The sequence below is a fragment of the Apteryx mantelli genome, chromosome 1 (assembly GCF_036417845.1).
Source record: "Apteryx mantelli isolate bAptMan1 chromosome 1, bAptMan1.hap1, whole genome shotgun sequence".
Lineage (NCBI taxonomy): Eukaryota > Metazoa > Chordata > Aves > Apterygiformes > Apterygidae > Apteryx > Apteryx mantelli.
This window is the reverse complement of record NC_089978.1, coordinates 135,205,368-135,224,930: the sequence shown is the minus strand read 5'-3', so window position 1 is coordinate 135,224,930 and position 19,563 is coordinate 135,205,368. Positions and strand designations below refer to the sequence as shown.

At 44.6% G+C, this 19,563-nt stretch overlaps 1 protein-coding gene across 11 annotated transcripts in view; it reads right to left on the bottom strand.

Annotated features, from left to right (window-relative positions):
- Positions 1–1,853: 1,853 nt before the first annotated feature.
- Positions 1,854–19,563, bottom strand: part of PEX5 (peroxisomal biogenesis factor 5) — a 32,635-nt gene continuing 14,925 nt past the window's right edge. For 5 of the 11 annotated variants that reach the window (XM_067303330.1, XM_067303312.1, XM_013958077.2 and 2 more), the window contains 5 exons: positions 18,012–18,082; positions 17,627–17,842; positions 17,321–17,486; positions 16,974–17,131; positions 15,465–16,588 (listed from right to left, as the gene is read on the bottom strand). In XM_067303330.1, coding sequence (XP_067159431.1) covers positions 16,387–16,588; positions 16,974–17,131; positions 17,321–17,486; positions 17,627–17,842; positions 18,012–18,082 — 813 coding nt within the window. In that variant the 3' untranslated portion in view covers positions 15,465–16,386. Of the gene's footprint in view, positions 3,427–15,464; positions 16,589–16,973; positions 17,132–17,320; positions 17,487–17,626; positions 17,843–18,011; positions 18,083–19,563 lie in introns of those variants that run through there. The other 6 variants (XM_067303342.1, XM_067303353.1, XM_067303379.1 and 3 more) reach the window with 6 other exon arrangements.

Genomic DNA, 19,563 nt, shown 5'->3' with positions numbered 1-19,563 from the left:
CTGATGTCATGATTTTCAGAGGCTTAGCACATCCCTTCAGGTGATGAGAAGAAAGCTGCAGGATAAGCATCCCCATCAAAGAGGGAGCGTCAAGGAGAAGCTACAAAAAATCTGGGCCATGAAAGACCTAATATTTTACATAATGTTTATAAGTGAACTTTGGCATAGAATCTTTACTTTGTGCCAGGGAAATTAACTTTTTTAATTTTTTTTTCTTTGTTTGTGTGTACAAACTGAAGGTTATTAAACCAGTGCTCTGTCAGTCAACCAATATATAAAAGTTCATGTTGCCACAGCCTCCGTAAGTTCAATTTTAACTGAGAAGAATTGATTAAATATCTTTAATCCTGCAATGAAGTAAATATGCTTAAGCAGAAAACTGTCAGTGCTCAGCTGAAAAGTAGGACTGAAATCTAACAGAAATACCATAAACTTTGTGTATAATATGAAATAAAATGTTTTGTTCCTCTGAGTGGTACCAGCCAACCAGTGATTATTTTTGTGCACCTTCCTCTGGTAAAACTTCTAAGAAAGAAGACTTGTCAGAAAAAAGAAGTTACTTGTAGATTTCTCCAGAAGCCTTGAATGGTTTGTTGTCGCTCTCTTGGGGATAAGTCATGTTGCTTAACCAACTCATTATAGTGGAAGTAACACTTAATGTTTCTACTTCTAATGTGCTAAACATTGCCTGGTATTTTTTTTTATGCTGATTATAGTGATCAGGTCTTGCAACTTTAGTCTCTCTGGTAAATTTACTTCAGAGATTGAAGGAACAGTTGGGGTTGGAAGGCACCTCTGGAGATGGTCTGCTCCAACCCCCAAATCTATTTGGGCAGCTCTAAGTTTCTCTCCCCTGCACCCTAGAAACAAGTAGAATAGCTGCTTCTTCCCCTCCAACATGTCTGCCCTGAGATCTGAAACCTTGCTTCAGTGACTGTGGTGAGATTTAGAAAGGGTGCTGTTATCTGAAGTGGCTTCTAGCTTCTGTTTCTGCGGTTGTTACTTACAAATACCTTGTTTCTTTATCTGATTCTAGAGAATTCCGTGTGGAATTGGATGTGAGTATTTGTGACAGTGCTATAAGAAGATGTTCAAAACCTGAAACTTACTCTGACTCAAAGGGGCTAGTTCTTTAAACTTGTTTGGGTCCCACCTTATGTCTAATGGTCAAGAACAGGAATCTTTTTATTTCAACAGAAATGAATATAAAAATAGAAATAGAGTATTTCAGTGAGTCTAAAAAGTTCAGTTCTGGTCTTAACAGAACAGAATTTTTAATTTTTCCCTATAAAATGAGCATTCATTTAGAAATTACTTAAATGTTCCACTACTTCTTTACTTGTATTATTATGCAGATCATGAAATCAAGTCTGAATTACCAATGCCAGTTTTTAAAAGAATTCTCAAGGGCAGTATCCATTACTAATTGGAAGATCAATCACCAGTTGTTTATATTATTTCATTACTCCTTATTTAGGGTAGATCAAGAAAATGTTAAACTAAATGTTCAGATATCACTCAGACATGCACAGAACCCACATATACAACCAAATAAAAACAAATAGTTTCAAGGCACATTTCTCATTCTACTTTTTTTTTTTTTTTTCCTTCTAAAGTCAGGTTTCCAAGTCACACCTTCACTCTTGTCCTGCTGCTGCTAAAATTTATCCCTGGATAAAAGTGATTTAGTCTTCTGGTCTTCATTTTTTTCCCCTCCAGCACTGTCTCTCTGGTGTGAAAAGGCTTCTCATGAGCATGGTTTCTTTTCTGTCCTTGTCCTTTCTTGCAGGCTATCATCCAGCTTGTTGGAGTGAGGGAGGGGACCCCGGAGTAACGATGAGTCTCAATATGAGTATGGTTGTTCTCCCTTTATTAGAGCTTACACAAAGTATATATATCATCAAGCAATACGCATGCGTTAGCAATAGTTACATGATTGGTTACAGTCTCAGTCCATACGTATAAAGCGGATACATGATTGGTGCAAAGTTGCTGACTATGCTCCATCGACATTTATGGAACCGAGTTCCGTCCAGACTTGTTTACCAGTTTTGTGAATACCTTCTTTTGTAGTGCTCAAGGCCGCTATACGGCCACGTTCAGCAGGCCTCAGCAGGTTCGCTTGCCTTGGCCTACATAAGGCCGCTTTCAGCAGGTTTGCTTGCCTTGGCCTAGATTCCTTCCTCTACCCCGAAGACGGGATTGCTCATCCCAATCAGAGCATGCCCGCTCTCAGTTAACCATTCCTCCACACAGCTCTTACAGCAAGAAATCCAAACTACAAAAGTCCTGCTGAGATGGGAAAAATCATCACTTATAAGCATGCCAACTTCCAGGGATACTCCAAAGAGTTCACCTCTGACATTGCCAATCTGAAAAACGTAGACTGGAATGACTGTGTCTCCTCAGTGAAAGTAATTGGCTGGCCTTGGGTGGCTTATGAGCACCTCAATTATACAGGCCAGCTTCTCATACTTGAGGAGGGATAACATAGCTTTGTTGGTCCTAAGATGAATGACAAGATCACTTCTCTGCAGGTGATTACTGAAAACCTGCACAACCCCCAGATCATTCTCTATGAACATGCCCACTATCAAGGGAAGAGCAGGGTGATAAAAGAAGCCACTGATCTCGGTAGGGGACATGACAATGACAAGATATCTTCTCACAAAGTCCAGAGAGGTGTCTGGCTACTGTGTGAACACAGTGATGGAGGTGGTTTTCATTACCTTGCACGAGAACATGAACACCTTCCTGATTACAATGCAATCAATTTCAATGACAAGCTCTCATTTCTGTGTCCCTTCTCCCTGGCAAGCATTGTGGCTGCTAGACTGCAAATCCTGCAATCTTATGGGTAGATGCAGTCCCTGCAAAGAGGCTGAGACCTAGCTTTCTGCCCATGCTTGTACTGCTTTTTTTTTTCCCCAGCATTGTAGGAACAGTGAATGTGGGAGGTCTCTTTCATGTGTTGCTGCAGATCTGTTTTTCTTTATCCTGCCTCACACTGTTTGCCTTCCCTGCAATGCTCATGAATGTAAGAGCTGTCATAGTTGGTCAAAACAGTGGTCATTTGTCCCAGAATCCTGTGCCTTGCAGTGATGGTGCAGGTGCTAAGCGAAGAGTGTAAGAACAAGGCAAGTATCAAGTGTTCCATCCTTGGACACACACCAGTGTTTGGTTTGGCCACGTCTGATTTGGCAATTGCCACTGCCCATCGCTAAAGGCTGTTTCTTATAGGAGGCCTTCATTTCTGCATCCTCCGTGCCTTGTCAGGAGAGAAATGTCCCATTAACATTGAAAGAAACTCAGAGTTGAAGCACTTGCCTTTGGGATTCCATGCTCAAGTACTATGTAACGAAGAAGTGTTGCATGCTGCTGCTGTTGCCATATGCATAAACAAGATGTGAGCCAGGAGAATCATAGCTGTGAAGTAAAAGGAGCTACAGTTTACAACAGAAAATGTGAATATATAACCAGGCATCACTTGCTTTATAATTTGTTTCACAGTGACCTCTTGCTTTACAATGACCTCTTCCATGTTCTTGCTTTCCATTTTGTGCTGTTGCCATTAAAGAAGTTATTGAAATCACCAATGTGTCTATTTCATTGTTGTTTGTGGTTTAACATAGATATGTGTAGTGAGTACACCTACAGAAAACCTGTGGGGAGTCAGGTAACTGGCAGAGTACGTGATAGCAGCCTCAGAGTGTGCTCTCTACATGCTGACTGAGTTCCTGTCAGGGCCAGACATGCATATTCCATTTTGTCAACAAGGTGTAGTTGTTTCCCAGTCGGCAGTGACTCAAGGTTAGCACAGCTGAGAGAAGGAAATAGTCCTAGCAGATTTAAGGGGCCCTTAGGATACGAGTGAGTCCTGCCTTGGCGTCTGACCCATGTGTCCAGCAGCCTCCCATCAACATCCCCTCCATGCGGTTTCTGAGGCTCCCTGTGGAGCTTGGAGTGTAAGTCCTCTATTAAAGCTATCCTGTTTAACTCCTCATGAACCTTGAGTGTCTCTCTTCACTGGTATCTGACCCTCTCTTGCAGTCACAATATGTATGCCCCATATATAATGAGGTACAAAGGATATCTCTGCATTCAGAGATTTAGTTCATAGAGTCACTTCTAAACATTTTTCATGGATCTTTCATGAAGGGTTTTATTTCCTTCCATTCTCATTTGTCAGTGACGTTAGTTTCAGGCTTGACTCAACTAGATTTGGCATCTTGGTTAGAATGCTGAGTATTGTTGTGATCCTGCCCAGACTCTCACCTGGAAACTTTACTAACCTATCACAAGATTGATTGTATCTCAGGACAGGATTTGACGTGACTGTTGAAAATTACAGCTGGTGAGAGTGGCAGGTGGAGACAGAATTTGCATATTGGCAAGAGATATCTGGTACATGGTACATATGAGGAAATAAGGAGAGCACATATTGGGTTCAAAGTCTTGAGGGAGGAAAAGTTAATAGAATATGTGATTAAATATCATGGCTTTCATATTTTATTACATACACAGACACCTGTACATATATGTTTTTTACAGCTTCCCAAATTTCCCATTGATTGTACTAACAATATATTATGTCTTCTACTGCCCACCATTATATAATAAAAGCAAATAATTTTGATAAATTTGAATTGACTGGTTTATTGCTATCAAAAAAACCCTCTGATATTTTTTAACCTTTTTTCATCTTGATATGGAACGAAGTATCATTTCGAAATTGCAATGTTTCCATCAGAATGGAGATTCCCTTTCTTCCAAAGTTACCTTCCTTTTAACTTTACATTGTAACAACATTGTACAGTTGTAATAACCTTGAGAGTCAGTGTGTAGTATGTGCTATTTCTATCATGGATTCCTAAACCTTAAAAATATAACCTTGAGCACCCTTATAGGTGAATTCTGGGGTCTAGGAGTATTGCCTGGTAAGAGAAGCTAAATGAATTTAAACGGCAGAGAGCATGTCTCAGAAATCTGACAAAGAGGCAAATAGGAAAGTAAGATGCAAGTTTGCAAAGCAAGCTACAGGCGAAGGGATGCTGAAGGGTCTGAAGCTCAGCATTTTGCAAGCCACAGAGCAGCCTGAAGAATGATCTACTGTTAAAGCTCCTTCAGGACTGTTATGCTGTATTTTTACCCTTTGCTGCCAAAGCAGCACATTAAAAACTACATGATAGAGTCACTTTCCAAACAACTGCATTTGGAATATGAGATCTGCAAGGCCTTGTTGCAGCTGTGGGATCACCAACTATCTCAAGAACTGTTTTGCCATATACAAGTTTACCTGGCAAATGTAGAGCTGCAGTTCTGAACTATCACTGCATAATGGCATCTATACTCTCTGAGTCATATATCCTGACAGTTGTCATGCAGGTCCCCATTGCAATCTTTACCTAGCTCTGGGCTGGGCTCCTGTTTACCACACTGTTTTTGTATTCACAGCTAGAAAGCCAGCCCTATCATCTGCTGTGCTTTGTTCCATTTTGGAACAAGACTACAGCCTCTGCTGACTTATCAACTTATCACTTGCACTTCTCTTCTAGGTCCAGGTGGGCAGATGCAATGATGATAGCTGAGGCTCCATGTGTGGGACTGGGATGATGCATTTGGCTGTTGGGGCAACAGTGTTATTTGGTCAACTGTCCTCCACCATCTCTGAGTAAAAAACAGTGGGTCAAATGGTGAAATCCAGCCCTTGGGCAACTATGCGGACTGTATACTTGAGCTTCCATCATAAACAGTTGTCTGCAATATCAGATCTCTAATCCAGCCAGTCATTGTTCACAGAAGAAGTTCTCATTTCTTGGGAATGGTGCTGTAACCCTTCCTCCATAACCCCTTTGTAACTTCCTCCCACACCTTCCTTCAGCTATCTGTGGTCAAAGGACCAGCTCTGATACAGTTCTGTTACATAATCTTAACTTAGATTGCTGAGCTAATCGCTAAATCATGAAAGAAAACTTGCGACAAAGCTGTAGAGGCAGGTTGAGATAAAAGTAAATTTACAGACAGAGGTAGGATTGCTGAGACAAGTATCAGTAACAGCTCAAGAATTCAGGAGGAAAAATACCAACACGGAAAGCATAGCATCCTAAAGAAAAAAACCCCCACCTCATTTCATTGATACTGTTCGAGTTGATAGATTTGGTGGAACACAGCAACACTGAGGATCCACTCCAGGGGGCAAGCAGAAGTCAACCCCTCCCCACCTGTTTGATAAATTCTGGCCAGCAAAGAGGCTTTGGGTATCATATCTGAGTGGTGAGCATGCTAATGCTTATTCTAGCAGTTTGTTAATCCTACCTACCTTTTGTGTATGTTAGCCAGTAAACAATAGCTTTACAGTCTTAAGTGGCATATATCCTACATATAGAGTCTCTTTGTGAGCAGCTAAAGGTGACAAGCAAAATAACCCAAAAATGGATGGCAGAAGTATCCTATTCTCTCTTTTGATGATTCCATAGCCTACCTTGTCAGAGGCTTTGACTAGTCCAGAACATCTTTGTGAGGTTTGGAGGATCTGGGTATATCTCTTTCTTTTTGAAAAAAATCCCTGGCTTTTATCACTTACAGGAACAATTAACTCCTCTGGGGGCACAGAATGGCCGGTACCCATATTTTTAAATTCTCTTAACAGTGAAAGCTGAACAGCCACTTGCAGAATTATTTGGGGATGCTTCCTGCTCTGCTATCTTCCAGACTATGCCCAGAAGATGTTTGAGAGAGTGTTACATGACCTAGACCAAGACAATGACAGAGACAATTTAACTATAGAGGCAATTAAGTTCCAGAAGTGTCTCCTAGTGCCATTTAATTAACTAGTGTATATGCTGTATGTGAGGACTAAAGTTTTGGGACACTTCTTAATACTTTGCAGACAATTTTGGTTTCCATGCTTTGTTCATGCAAGATCTTCTTTTAAAAGGATTTCAATATTCAATTCCAAGAAAGTTGAGCATTCTCCCTACTCTGGGCCAAAATACCTCAGAAACACTGAGCAATTTTCAGAGGAAGCTGACTCTGCCAAAAGAAAGTGTGGAAAGTCTGGTTGATATTCAAGGATCACCTCCTCCAGCTCAATAACAGTCCCTCCCAATGAGCAGGAAGTCAAGCAAAAGGGGCAGGAGACCTGCATGGATGAACAAGGAGCTCCTGGCAAAACTCAAACAGAAGAAGAAAGTGCACAGAAGGTGGAAGCAGGGACAGGCCACTTGGGAGGAATATAGGGATGTCATCTGAGTATGCAGGGATGGGACTAGGAAGGCCAAAGATCATCTGGAATTTAATCAGGCAAGGGATGTCAAGGACAACAAGAAGGGTGTCTTCAAATACATCAGCAACAAAAGGAAGACTAAGAGAAATGTGGGTCTTCTGCTGAATGAGGCAGGGGGCCTGGTGACAAAAGATACAGAAAAGGCAGAGTTACTGAATGCCGCCCTTGCTTCAGTCTTTACTGCTAAGGCCAGCCCTCAGGATTCCCAGACCCTGGAGACCAGGGATAAAGTCCAGAGAAAGAAAGACTTTCTCTTGCTGGAGGAGGATCAGGTTAGGGAATACTTAAGCAAACTGGACATATACAAGTCCATGGGCCCTGATGGGATACACCCAGGAGTGCTGAGGGAGCTGGAGGATGTCATCGCTAGGCTACTCTCAATCATTTTTGAAAGATCGTGGCGATCAGGAGAGGTACCTGAGGACTGGAAGAAAGCAAATGTCACGCCAATCTTCCAAAAGGGTAAGAAGGAAGACCCAGGGAACTACAGGCTGGTCAGCCTCACCTCGATCCCTGGAGGGAAGGCGGTGGAGCAACTAATGCTGGATACCATTTCCAAGCACATGCAGGACAAGAAGGTGATCGGGAGTAGTCAGCATGGATTCACTAAGGGGAAATGATGCTTCACCAACCTGATAGCCTTCTCTGATGGAATTGCTGGCTGGGTCAATGAGGGGACAGCAGTGGATGTTGTCTACCTTGACTTCAGCAAGGCTTTTGACACTGTCTCCCATAACATCCTCATAGGTAAGCTCAGGAAGTATGGGCTGGAGCAGACAGGGAAGTGGATTGAGAACTGGCTGAATGGCGGAGCTCAGAGGGTTGTGATCAATGGCACAAAGTCTAGTTGGAGGCCAGTAACTAGCAGTGTACCCCAGGGGTCAATACTGGGTCCAGTCTTGTTCAACTTCTTCATCAATGACCTGGATGAAGGGACAGAGTGCACCCTCAGCAAGTTTGCTGATGATACAAGACTGGGAGGAGTGGCAGATACACCAGAGGGCTGTGCTGCCATCCAGAGGGACCTCGACAGGCATGTGCAGCCAGGAACCTTATGAAGTTCAACAAAGGGAAATGCAGAGTTCTGCACCTAGGGAGGAATAACCCCATGCACCAGTACAGGCTGGGGACTAACCTGCTGGAAAGCAGCTCTGTGGAGAAGGACCTGGGAGCCCTGGTGGACAGCAAGTTTGACCATGAGCCAGCAATTTGTCCTTGTGGCCAAGAAGGCCAATGGTATCCTGCACTGCATTAGGACTAGCTTTGCCAGCAGGTTGAGGGATGGGACCCTCCCCCTCTGCTCAGCCCTGGTGAAGCCACACCTGGAGTACTGTGTCCAGTTCTGGGCTCCCCAATACAAGAGAAACATGGAGCTACTGGAGCGAGTCCAACAAAGGGCTACTAAGATGATTAAGCAAATGGGGCATCTCTCATATGAGGTGTAAGGGTCCGGTAGGGGTGATGCCTGGACTCCCAGCAGGAACAGATACACAAACACAAGGCACACTAAGGTTGATACCGAGCATTTATTACCTCTGCGTCTGAGTGGGGGTTCCCCAGTGATTTCCCAATTGTGGCAATAAAGGAGCGGGAGAGTCCCTGGCACCACTGAGCATCGGTCCATGGCGAGGAATGCCGGGGGGGAGCACTATACATGGTTTTTGTGTACTATACACAGGCACAGTGGGCACATTGAGCTCATGGCTAATCTCGAGTCAAAGCCCAGGTGCAGCGCCACGCTGGCATAGGCCCAGCTACATGGCTATGGGTCAACATGCCCTGTTGATGCTCCTTTTCCCACGGAACGGTCTGGCTAGCTTCCATCGCCTATCTCCTTGACATTCTTCCTCACTTTCCCATACATGAGGAAAGGCTGAGAGAGCTGTCACTGTTCAGCCTGGAGAAGAGAAGGCTGAGGGGGGATCTTATCAACATGTGTAAGTATCTGAAGGGAGGGTGTAAAGATGATGGGGCCAGACTTTTTTCAGTGGTGCCCAGTGACAGGACGAGAGGCAACGGGCACAAACTGAAAAACAGGAACTTGCATATGAACATGAGGAAAAACTTCTTTACTGTGAGGGAGACTGAGCACTGGAACAAATTGCCCAGAGAGGTTGTGGAGTCTCCATTCTTGGAGATATTCAAAGCTGTCTGGACACAATCCTGGGCAATGTGCTCTAGGTGATGCTGTTTGAGCAGGGGGGTTGGGCTAGATCTCCAGAGGTCCAACCTCAACCATTCTGTGATTCTGTGATTGTCATTGCACTGTCAGATTCTATTTTCTCCTAGATTCCAGGATGCTAAAATGATCCAACTTCAAGCTGTGGATGGCACATATGCATCCAGTTTACAACAGTGGTTAAAGGATAAAATGGTAGAAAATCAAATTAACAATAAAGTCCTTCCACCTCCAGATCCTCTCTCCCTTCCCACCCCCATTAGATCTAGGTTAGAACACACACACACACGCATGCACACACACACATTATAGACCTTGGTTAAAAATAAAAAGGCACACAACAATCAAGCAGGAGACCCAGAACTGACCAATGACTGATCCCTGCTTGATCCAGAATGAGCAACATCATACAAGCCTTCTCCAAACAGGCTGTCCTATTCAGCTAGCTATGGACCATAAAACTGCAATCATTGCATTTTTCTTTGAGTTGAGGACACATCTGCCTGACTGAAAATGCTTTTATATAAGGAGGGATGTCTCTGAACCAATTGTCTCTGATGATGCACAGAACAGAATGGGAGAGTTTCACACCTACTACTTGAAAGAGATCCAGACGTAACCAACAGCCCAAGTTAGATCTAGTACTGCTGACAAGAGAACACACAAACCTTGGCCATTGGTAACCCTAATCTTTTCTTTCTTCATTCAACCTCTATCCTGTCTTAAAAACAAATAGCCAAACAAGAAGCAACCACAGCTAGGGTGAGAGATCTCAGCCTTCTTTTAGCTCACTACTGCACTGAAAAGCAAGTGGTTTTAAAATAATAATCATGGGATTCTTTCCATTTGCCTGCTAGTGTTGGAGCATAGCTGGTTCACACTTTGAAGTATGTCTCTGCAGCCCTGTAGGCTGTGCACTTTTCTTTTAAGGAAGTCTGATAGTAAATTCACATCAGCCACACAGACTGTAAGAAGATTGTCCAATATTACCAGATCCACAATGTCTTAAGAACTGATAACACTGTGAAAGTCAATGATGAACGTGCTGGTAAAGCTAAACAGCTTTTAGGAAAATCCACCTAACTCAGGTCAAGCCTAGCAAGATACGTCCATACCTGGAAGAAAGTTTTCACCATAAAGCTGATCTACTTCAACCATTAGGTAAAAAGTGGCAATATGCTTTAGAGGACCTATCAGCAGACCCCAAATTAGAAGCTGTGCTGCATTTCACTCACAACACAGGTACCTCCAGCAGAAGGGATGTTTGTCCCTGAGCCACGACTATTCTATCTGAAAAATACCGCAGCCCACTTGCACACTGCTTTTCCACCTGGAGATCTTAAAGCATTTACCAAAAATAGATAAACATTATTCATTCAATAAAATCAAGGACAGGAAACAAAGACTTTGACTGGTTTTGCATGGGAGCATGATATTCCAGTCTGGCTTAGAGACAGAGGTTGTGTTTACTGCACAGAGAGGTCCTACCCCAGAATTTAAACAAGGTGGTGATGTGATCAGCATGATCTCATAATAGCAAAGAGCCTTATCCAGAAAATTTCTGAACATCTGCAAGGGCAGATTCCCCAGCCTCTCTGGGCACCTGTTCCAGTGCTGAACTGCCCTCAGGGAAAGATGTTTTTATCTTTATGTTCTATCAGAATTTCCCCTGGTACAACCTGTTTGCACTGCCTCCTGTACTTTCGTTGTGTTCCTATGAGAAGAGTCTGTCTCTGATGCCTCTCTAACACCACCTTTTACAAGACAGCAACTAGATTGCCCTCCGCCTTCTCTTCTCCAGGCTGAACAAACCCAGCTTCATCAGCCTCTCCTCACTTGTCACGTACTTCAACTTCCGACTGTCTTAGTGGCGATAGTTAACCACCTATCCTCTCTACCATAGCGGACAACTTAGTTTATATCTCAGTAATTACTCATCTCTTCTTACTCCTTACTTCTAAATGGGGGGGGGGGGGGGAAATAACACATGGATTGCATATTCCCAGTCCCTCTATTTGCTATTTTGCCTGACAGCTGTGGACTCAAGGCACCTAGGCACTGTTCTTTTTAATCTTCTGGCTCATGTTAGGACTGGCCAAGTGATTCTTCTCCAGAAAGAGGGTGAAGAACACGCATTCTTGCCTCCCAAAGACTTCTGTTTCTCAAACAAAACAGCCCCAAAAGATACAACACACGAACATACAACTGGACCACAGAACCCCAAGCTGTGAACAGCCCAGCCACCAAAAGACTGATAAATTTCCTGCCAAACCCTTGCGGAAAAAAGAATGCCTCTTTTTTGCATAACATAGGTCACACACAAACTCTTTTTTCCTTTTGTCTTTGTTTGCCACTCTGGTTGCTGCACTTGCTGTTTGCTGGTGCTGAGCAAAGAGGGCTGAACAATACCACTGAAAGCCCAGACTAATTAGAAGCTTATCCTAGGTTTACAACACCAAATTTGGCTGGGAAAGCCTCTCCTCTTCAGCTCACAAGTCTCATGTTTACAAAATGTAGCTAGCATTTTGTAACTTTCACATGATTTATTAGCAGATAATGCTCCTCTAACCTTTGGTGGCCTGAACAAGCAAAGAAAACGTGACAGACACTGACCAGTCTTTGACTCAACGCTAGGTGTCACTTTCACTTAAGAAATGCACCAGGGAAGTTGAAAAGTTTCAAAAAACTACCTGTCTGGGATCTGATTTTCAGTGGTTCTCTGTATCTATAACTCTGCCTAAAACCATGGACAGTTACTGAGTTTCAAGGTACAAACGTCTCAAATCAGGCATCTGAAAGCAGCAGAAAATATCAGACAAAGCATAATGGTGACGGACGGAAGGTTTCTTCCCTTATCTCCTTTTCCAAGCAGAGAAACACAGGCCTGGGAGTAGGTAAATGAGGGACCATCACACACAGAAGCTCCCAAAGAGTCACTGACAAAGCAGCCTGTCACCATTGCTGCTTTGCAGCTGCTCCAGGTGGGAGAGAGCTGTTCTGCAAATCTCGACTCTTTTGCAGGAACTGACTTGCCTGCCAGAAGATTTCTGAGCATCAGGGCTTGACTCAGAGGAGGAAGAGACATGGCATTTTTATTCAGGACCCAGAGGCAGGCTAGAACAGAGAAGAAACACTGGAATACAGTAAAACTAGAAAAGATGCAGAAGCATGGGGTACAGAGGTAGGGAAAGGGCTCCTTCTGGAGAGAAATGGACTATGCTAGAACTCTCCTATTTAGAAAGGAGACACTAAAGAAGGGTATGAAAAAGATTTAATAAAACTACAGAAGGTTGGCCCCAAGACCAATTATTTGCCATTTCTTACAGTACAAGAAGTAGGGGGCTGAAAAGGAAGAGTCAGCAGGCTTAAAACAAACAAAACACTCTGGATATCTAAAACAGTTCATTTGTGCAGCCACAGGACATTGTAGAGGCCAAAAGCACCAATTAGTTCAAAAATCAACATGACAGTCATAGAAGATAAATTCAGCAAAGGTCATTAAACAAACATGTATATACAACTTCTGGGTCAGCCAGTCTTTAAGCAGTAGATTCCTAGAGAACATGAGAGTATCCACTATATATAAAAGTATCCTTATACTTTTTCCATGAACACCCATGTCTGCTCACTGCCCCACAGCATTGCTCTAGAGAAGGATGGGTCTAGGCCAATTCTGAGTTGAAAGGACTTCTACACATACAGGCAAAATAGGAAGGAGCCTAGGGACCCAGAACAAGAGATCAGAGGGTTGTAACTCAAGAAAACCCAGGATTATAATGAAGCTCAGAGGCTCAAGATTAGGGAATAGCAATGGGAATGCAGAGAATACACTGGCAGCACATCCTCCTTCCTGATAGTATGGAAGCTAACAAGGAGCACTGTGGCTAGAGGTATAAGTACCTCAAAGAACAGAAGGTTTAATTTCGTGGTACCTCTCCAGATGAGTGTTGAGTACAGCCAACACCACGAGACAAGAAAATCTAGGACTTCTTGAGGCCTTAGCAAGCAAATAAATAAAAGGTTGAAGGCAGAAACACACTAGAAATTGAGCAAGAAGTGTCAGTGAAAGAACACATACTGGACCGTACTTTGACCACATGCCCATTGCCCCAGGAAAAATCTAGTTTGTATCCAGCGATGCTCATGGAATTGCTAAAGAACAAAGAAAGGCCTGCTACAGTTCCTTACATGCTTTCAGTGGTGATAGGTCCTGCCACTGTGGTTTATATGCCAGAGGAGGTACAAAAAGGCAAGGAGATAGAAATTGCAGAGCACAACCATTTATAATGCTCTGAGCAACCTGATCTAGCATTTAAGTCAGGTATGCTGTGAGCAGGGGGTTGGACAACAGATCTCCAAAAGCTCCTCCCTATCTTGGTCTTTCTGCCAGTCTGACATGCTCAGTGTCTGCTACCTACCTCCACTGAATGAAAGAGCTTAGGAACAGAATAGGTGGATGTGGCTGGAAATGCAAACTAGGCCCTGCTCCCTCTCCTACTTCAAGCAGAAGATCAAGATACCTACAGAGTCCCAGTGTAAGTCTGGTCTGGAGGTGGCCAGAGAGACAGGGTTGCTGAGGGCAAACAGAAAGTGCTGAACTGATACCTGAGTGCAGATGAGATCAGCCAGCTGCTAACCAACATCCTGTCCAAAAGATCAAGTCTTAACAGGATATGGTTAGACACGGTCCAGATTGAGGCAGCTCAACCTCTTATCCTTCACTCACCCCTGGCAGGAGAAAGAGGGAGTGGTGTCTAGGTCAAGGGCAGACCTCAGCGATAGCACAAATACTAAAGGGAGGGAAACCACAGAGAAGGTAGGGCAGCTCAAGGGCCATTACTACAATCTCTCTTCCTCCTTGTTAGTTTAAGTACTGTTGTAAGAGCCCTGTCCATAGGTCAGGGTCTATCACAATAGCCAGGGGGCTAGAAGCAGTGACTGGCAAGAAGTGAGATGATTTAAGGCAGGAGGGAGTGGAAGAAATGAGAACAATTTACAGGGAAAGAGAACAAGTGGTGACAACCATTCTAGCTCCAGGGGCAGGAGGAGATATGTTATAGGGAAGGACACCAAACACAAGGTCAAGAGACTCAGCCAAATAGTGAGGGAAACTGAGATGACTAGGGTGCCATGGAGGAGAGAAGCATTAAATGGTGCCTGGGGGTGAGAAAAGTAAAGGCAAAGCTGTGATAGTGGTAGTGTGAATGAAGAGAGGAATGTGGGTCAGCAAGGAGGTAAGCAGAGAAAATTCTTGGCAAGAGGAACAGAGCAGAGAGCTGGATACAGAACCACCTTCATGGGAACCAGGAGGAATTTAGGGAAGGGAGAAAAACACCTGGACAGGAAGCAAGGAACTGCAAAGGCACTGACATTATCTTTTACTGGACACAGAAGAATCTGGCAGAACGGTGGAGACCAGCAGAAAGCAAAAGCAAGGGAAACATCGTTGACCTAGAGCACAGTGTGTGAGGGGGAGGCAGAATAACCATTTTCCTGCCTTTTGGGTAGCAGAAAGCAACATCTTGTTTTGCATGCATTATAGCAATTCCAAAACAGTGCATGTAGGTTTTGGTGCCATGCTGCTGTCACAGGTTGACAGGCACAGGTGGAGCTAGGGGATCAGAAAACATACAGCAAGAACAGCTCCCTGCCCACACTTTCTGCTCCTGATTGTTACGGTGGAGAGAGGATACAGCGAGAGAAAAACAAGCCTGCGAGGCAGTGGTATGAGGAAACAGGTGCCTGGTGGAGGAGGAAGGATAAGTGCTTCTTGCCTGCCCCTGGTTCTCAAAGCCCCAGGTTCTTCAAAGAGCCAATATGCTTTAAACATCGCTTCCCTCATTGCAAACTTCATTTGCATGGGAACTATCAATAAAACAAAAGGAAAGGGGAGACAAACAGAGGGGGATTCTGACCCAATTCTTGAATTCCAGTGGAATTATACCTCCAGAGAACTAATTACCCACTGTATGCAGCTCCAACAGATCACAGAGAGAGATATCATTTTGGCAATTTTAATTTTCCCCCTCTTTATATTATACAAAATACTTTACAATTAAAAAAAACATTTTCCCCAACAGAATCATATACAGATATTTATAATTAACAAGATTCAATTACAAGCAGGATGGGGAGCTTTTGCACAAAGGAGAAACAATGACAGATGATCATGTGAAAATTAAGACTTGACCCTCTCTCCCCTCCATGTTCTGAGAGAGGGTTTTACATTTTAGACTCTTATTCATATCAGAGTCCCTTAAGTCTGAACTCTGGGATCTCCTCTTACCCCTATGGTCTAAGGGCTTCCATCCATGTTCCTAACATGAGTACAGTGCTCTGCTCTGAAAAGACTCACCAAAACACTCATAAACTAATGTGTGGCTGTACTATAAAGTCACTAGTACCCAGAAGAGAGAGCTGCTGCTCCCAGCTTTCCCTAGCAACTGACATATACACACATGCACTCACATCATGGGGGAAGCATGCTCAAAACCCAGAATTTGTCACCTTTTCATCAAATGGCAATCCCACTCCACCAAAGCAACCTGCATTCATGACGCGTCCAGTAGGCAGTCTCTGAAGGTTATTGTAAGGTTTCAAAGCCATGCTGGGCATGACTGCAAACACACAATCTGGCAAGAGGGCTGGAGGTTGGCATTTCCCCACTTTGATCATCTGCCTACCAGCAGAGGGTCAGTCAGCCATAGAGATGATAATGTGAACAGCTCAGAGATCCTCAGGCCACAACAGATGGGTAGTGGAAGTTGCACTCTTCAACAGGAGATCCTTCAAAAAAATGGTTGCCAATGATCTGTCCTACCAAAGTGAAGATATGTGTGAACCCTAGTGAACATTTTCTCCCTAGGGAAGGTCACTGCTGGGCTGGGCCAATTCTGCACTCGCAGGGGAGCCCATCCCAGAGTCACTGCTGGAGGCCAAATGCCTGAAGCAGCGTGGGAAGATCATGGGCATCAGCTGCCCCATACAGATCACTCTGCCCCAGCATGGAGAGGGCCATGCGGAGGGTGCTCCAGATGTTGTCAGACATAGTGCCTTGCTGCCCGCGTGGGCCTCGGCTCTTCTGCTGCATATGCAAAGCCTCTAAGAAGTGCTCCACAGCCTCACTGTCAACATGAGAACACACACTTTCTTACTGGAGAAGACGGTACATCCCGTATTTCCTTCCCCATTTCCTCCTGAACTACCTCCTTCTCCTCCCTTCCCAAGTACTTTCCCTCTTTTCACCAAACCCTGTCCCCCTCCAGAACTGTCAGAGATCCCCCCTTTTCTCTCTTAATGGAAACCGAAGTCCAGATGCTCCCTACTCTAACTGCTATTGCCTGACACTTTTTTCTCAGGACAGAGTGCTCAAACAGACACGCTCTGCTCTCCAGTGCCAAGGGAAGGCTGCATGCAGCAGAGCACTGCCCCAGTAATGTACTGCAGTCTCTCTCCCACAAACGCATGCATGCTTACGGCCCACAGCAGATATGTCCACCCCTGACTCACCGGTGGGCGCCTAAGTTGATGCAGCTGATGCCCAGGTTGTAGCGAGACCGGATGTATCCTGGCTGGAGCTCCAGAGCCCGGCGATATGCAGCCACAGCTTCCTCACTCCTATTCCCATTGGCCAGGGTGGCACCAAGCTTGTTCCACAGAAGATGGTCCTAAAGGAAGTGGCAGAGAGAGGGACTGAGACAAACTGATCTCTAAGCTCCAAACCAACCCTCCCTTCCCAGTGTATCTGACTTAGATCCAAAAGATATACCCCTCAGATAAGCAGCACCTCCACCCCAACCTTCACTCATAAACCTCCAGACATCCCCCCCACAGCACTCTGCTCTGCTCTTTCTTACATTGGGGCGCACGCTGAGTGCTGCACTGAAGCAATCCACAGCCTTCTCATACTCGCCACTCAGATTGAAAAGGACACCCAGGCCACACTGAACATCAGGATCCACAGCCAAGGGGTTGCTGCGCACAGCTGCCAAGAACAGCTCTTTCACCTCCGTGAAGAGAGAGCTAGGGAAGCACAGAACAAGAGTATTTGTGCACTGTGGAGTAAGCTGACCTTGGGTTGCCTGCTCTGCTCCTGCCCAACCAAGTCCTGGCCCTTGAAGAAGGCTTTCAGCTAAAGGCTGAAATTTATACCCCTAACTCACTCAGACAACAGGGAACCCAGCACACGCTTGGGAGGCCCAAGGTTTGTCCCCGAGACACTCCCCTCTGGTTCCTTCTCCAGCAGGTGGGCATAGGCTGGTTTACTGCGTAGCCAGTCTCTCAGGGTCTCACATGCCTGCTTCTGCAAGGACTCATTGGTGAAGCTGACCGCTAACGCCATCAGCGCAGTGAGGTTCCCAGGCTGCAGTTCCAAGCACCTGCAGGCCAAAGAAAGAAAAGTGACTACAGTATTAAATTGGGATGGGAGACACTAAGATACAGGAGGTAACACAATCAAGACAGGGCACATCACACTAGCCAGCTGGTCCTCGTGGCATTATGCACAAAACAATGAGCGTTGCTCAGAGGACCTTCTGCAACACTCACTGTCTGAGGGCACTGATTGCCAAAAGCTCCTGTTCATTCTCTGCTTGGGTGGTTCCCAGGTATTGCCAGGCCTGGAGGAGAGAAAGATGCACCAAGTCAGACTTCTTCAGACCCAGAGAAAAAGATCAGCCAACCAACCACAGGCACAGAGATTAAATCTGCCATACTATTCCACACATCAGTGAGACCACTCCCACACAGAGTGAGACCAAATATATACAAGTCAAGCATACACACCAGCTGTAGGTGTCCCCAGGTTTCCCTAGAAAGACATGCAGGCTTTATGGTCCATAGGCCCTCAAGGCCAATAAAACTGAGGTTATTTTAGTGAATAGGAGAGGTGAATGACGGCCTAGAGATTTATCATAAACCAACTGTTGGCAGTTCACCCTGGTAGTCATAGAAGCTCCACCTTGAGCATCTAACTATGGCCAAATCGCAGAGGAAGGAGGGAAAAGCAGACCTCCAACTTCATAAAACAGCCTGACAGCAGTGCTAATAATGAGATCCCCAAGGCAGGCAGCTATATATGCTCATGCAGTGGTCCACTAGCAAGCGATGATCTTGGGGAAGTTACCTGGGGAAGCAACTGTGAGACCTGAAAGCAGAAGCACTGTTTGATTGAATCATCAGTCATCACCACACCCATATATCAAAACCACTTCCATCTCCAGGCTGCCGACGTAATGAATATTTAAGTAAGGCACTAAATCTGAAGTAAGCACCCATTCACCTTACATTGATAACCTCACCGCTTGTTCAAAAATTGACAAGATAGTTGGCTGGACTGTCAGCATGAAGTAGCTGCTTCTTGAACTTAAGTCATGCAAAATGCAATATCTACTGTCTTATGGAAGGAAATCGTACCATTAGCAAAGACCCAGACATACTGCAATAGCCTGCACAAGCCAACACAAGGAAGAAAGGTGATCTACTGCCTCAAATCTCTAATGTCTCACTTTGCAACTAGCTCCAACACAGAGCTGACCAGTGATAAATGCAGTGTTCTGACAGCAGAAGAGCTGAGATTCAAGGTAAAGTTGTGATATGAACCAAAGTAACTATCATATTTCTTTCACAGCAAGAAATTGTACAAGTCTATTTAATCACTGTATCATCTGCAAAGTCTTGACTACAAAGAGCACTTCTCCTTTGCTTTCTGCAGAGTCACAGCAGAATTCAGAAGACTTTCTATAGAGCTAGCTAGAAGTGGCCCAAGATTTCTTCCCCTAAAATTTAAACTACCTCTCTATTATGCTCAGCCTGCAGCCCACAGAGCTTATGAGAAGAGAGGGCCAGATTCTCAAGGAGTATTAGTAACATCTTTTGACCACTTTAAAGCTAAAGTAGATCTTCAAAACTCCCACTCACTTGCCACCTTCCACCAAGTACCCTAGAAAGTCAGATGCCTGTATCCTCACAGGCCAAGAACCTCTGTTCTGAGAGGTCAAACTCAAATCTACGTCTCAGAATTAGCAAACTAGGTATTTCCCATTATATACAGATAGCAGGGCTTGAATCAGACACACTCTGAGAATCCAGCATCCCTGGC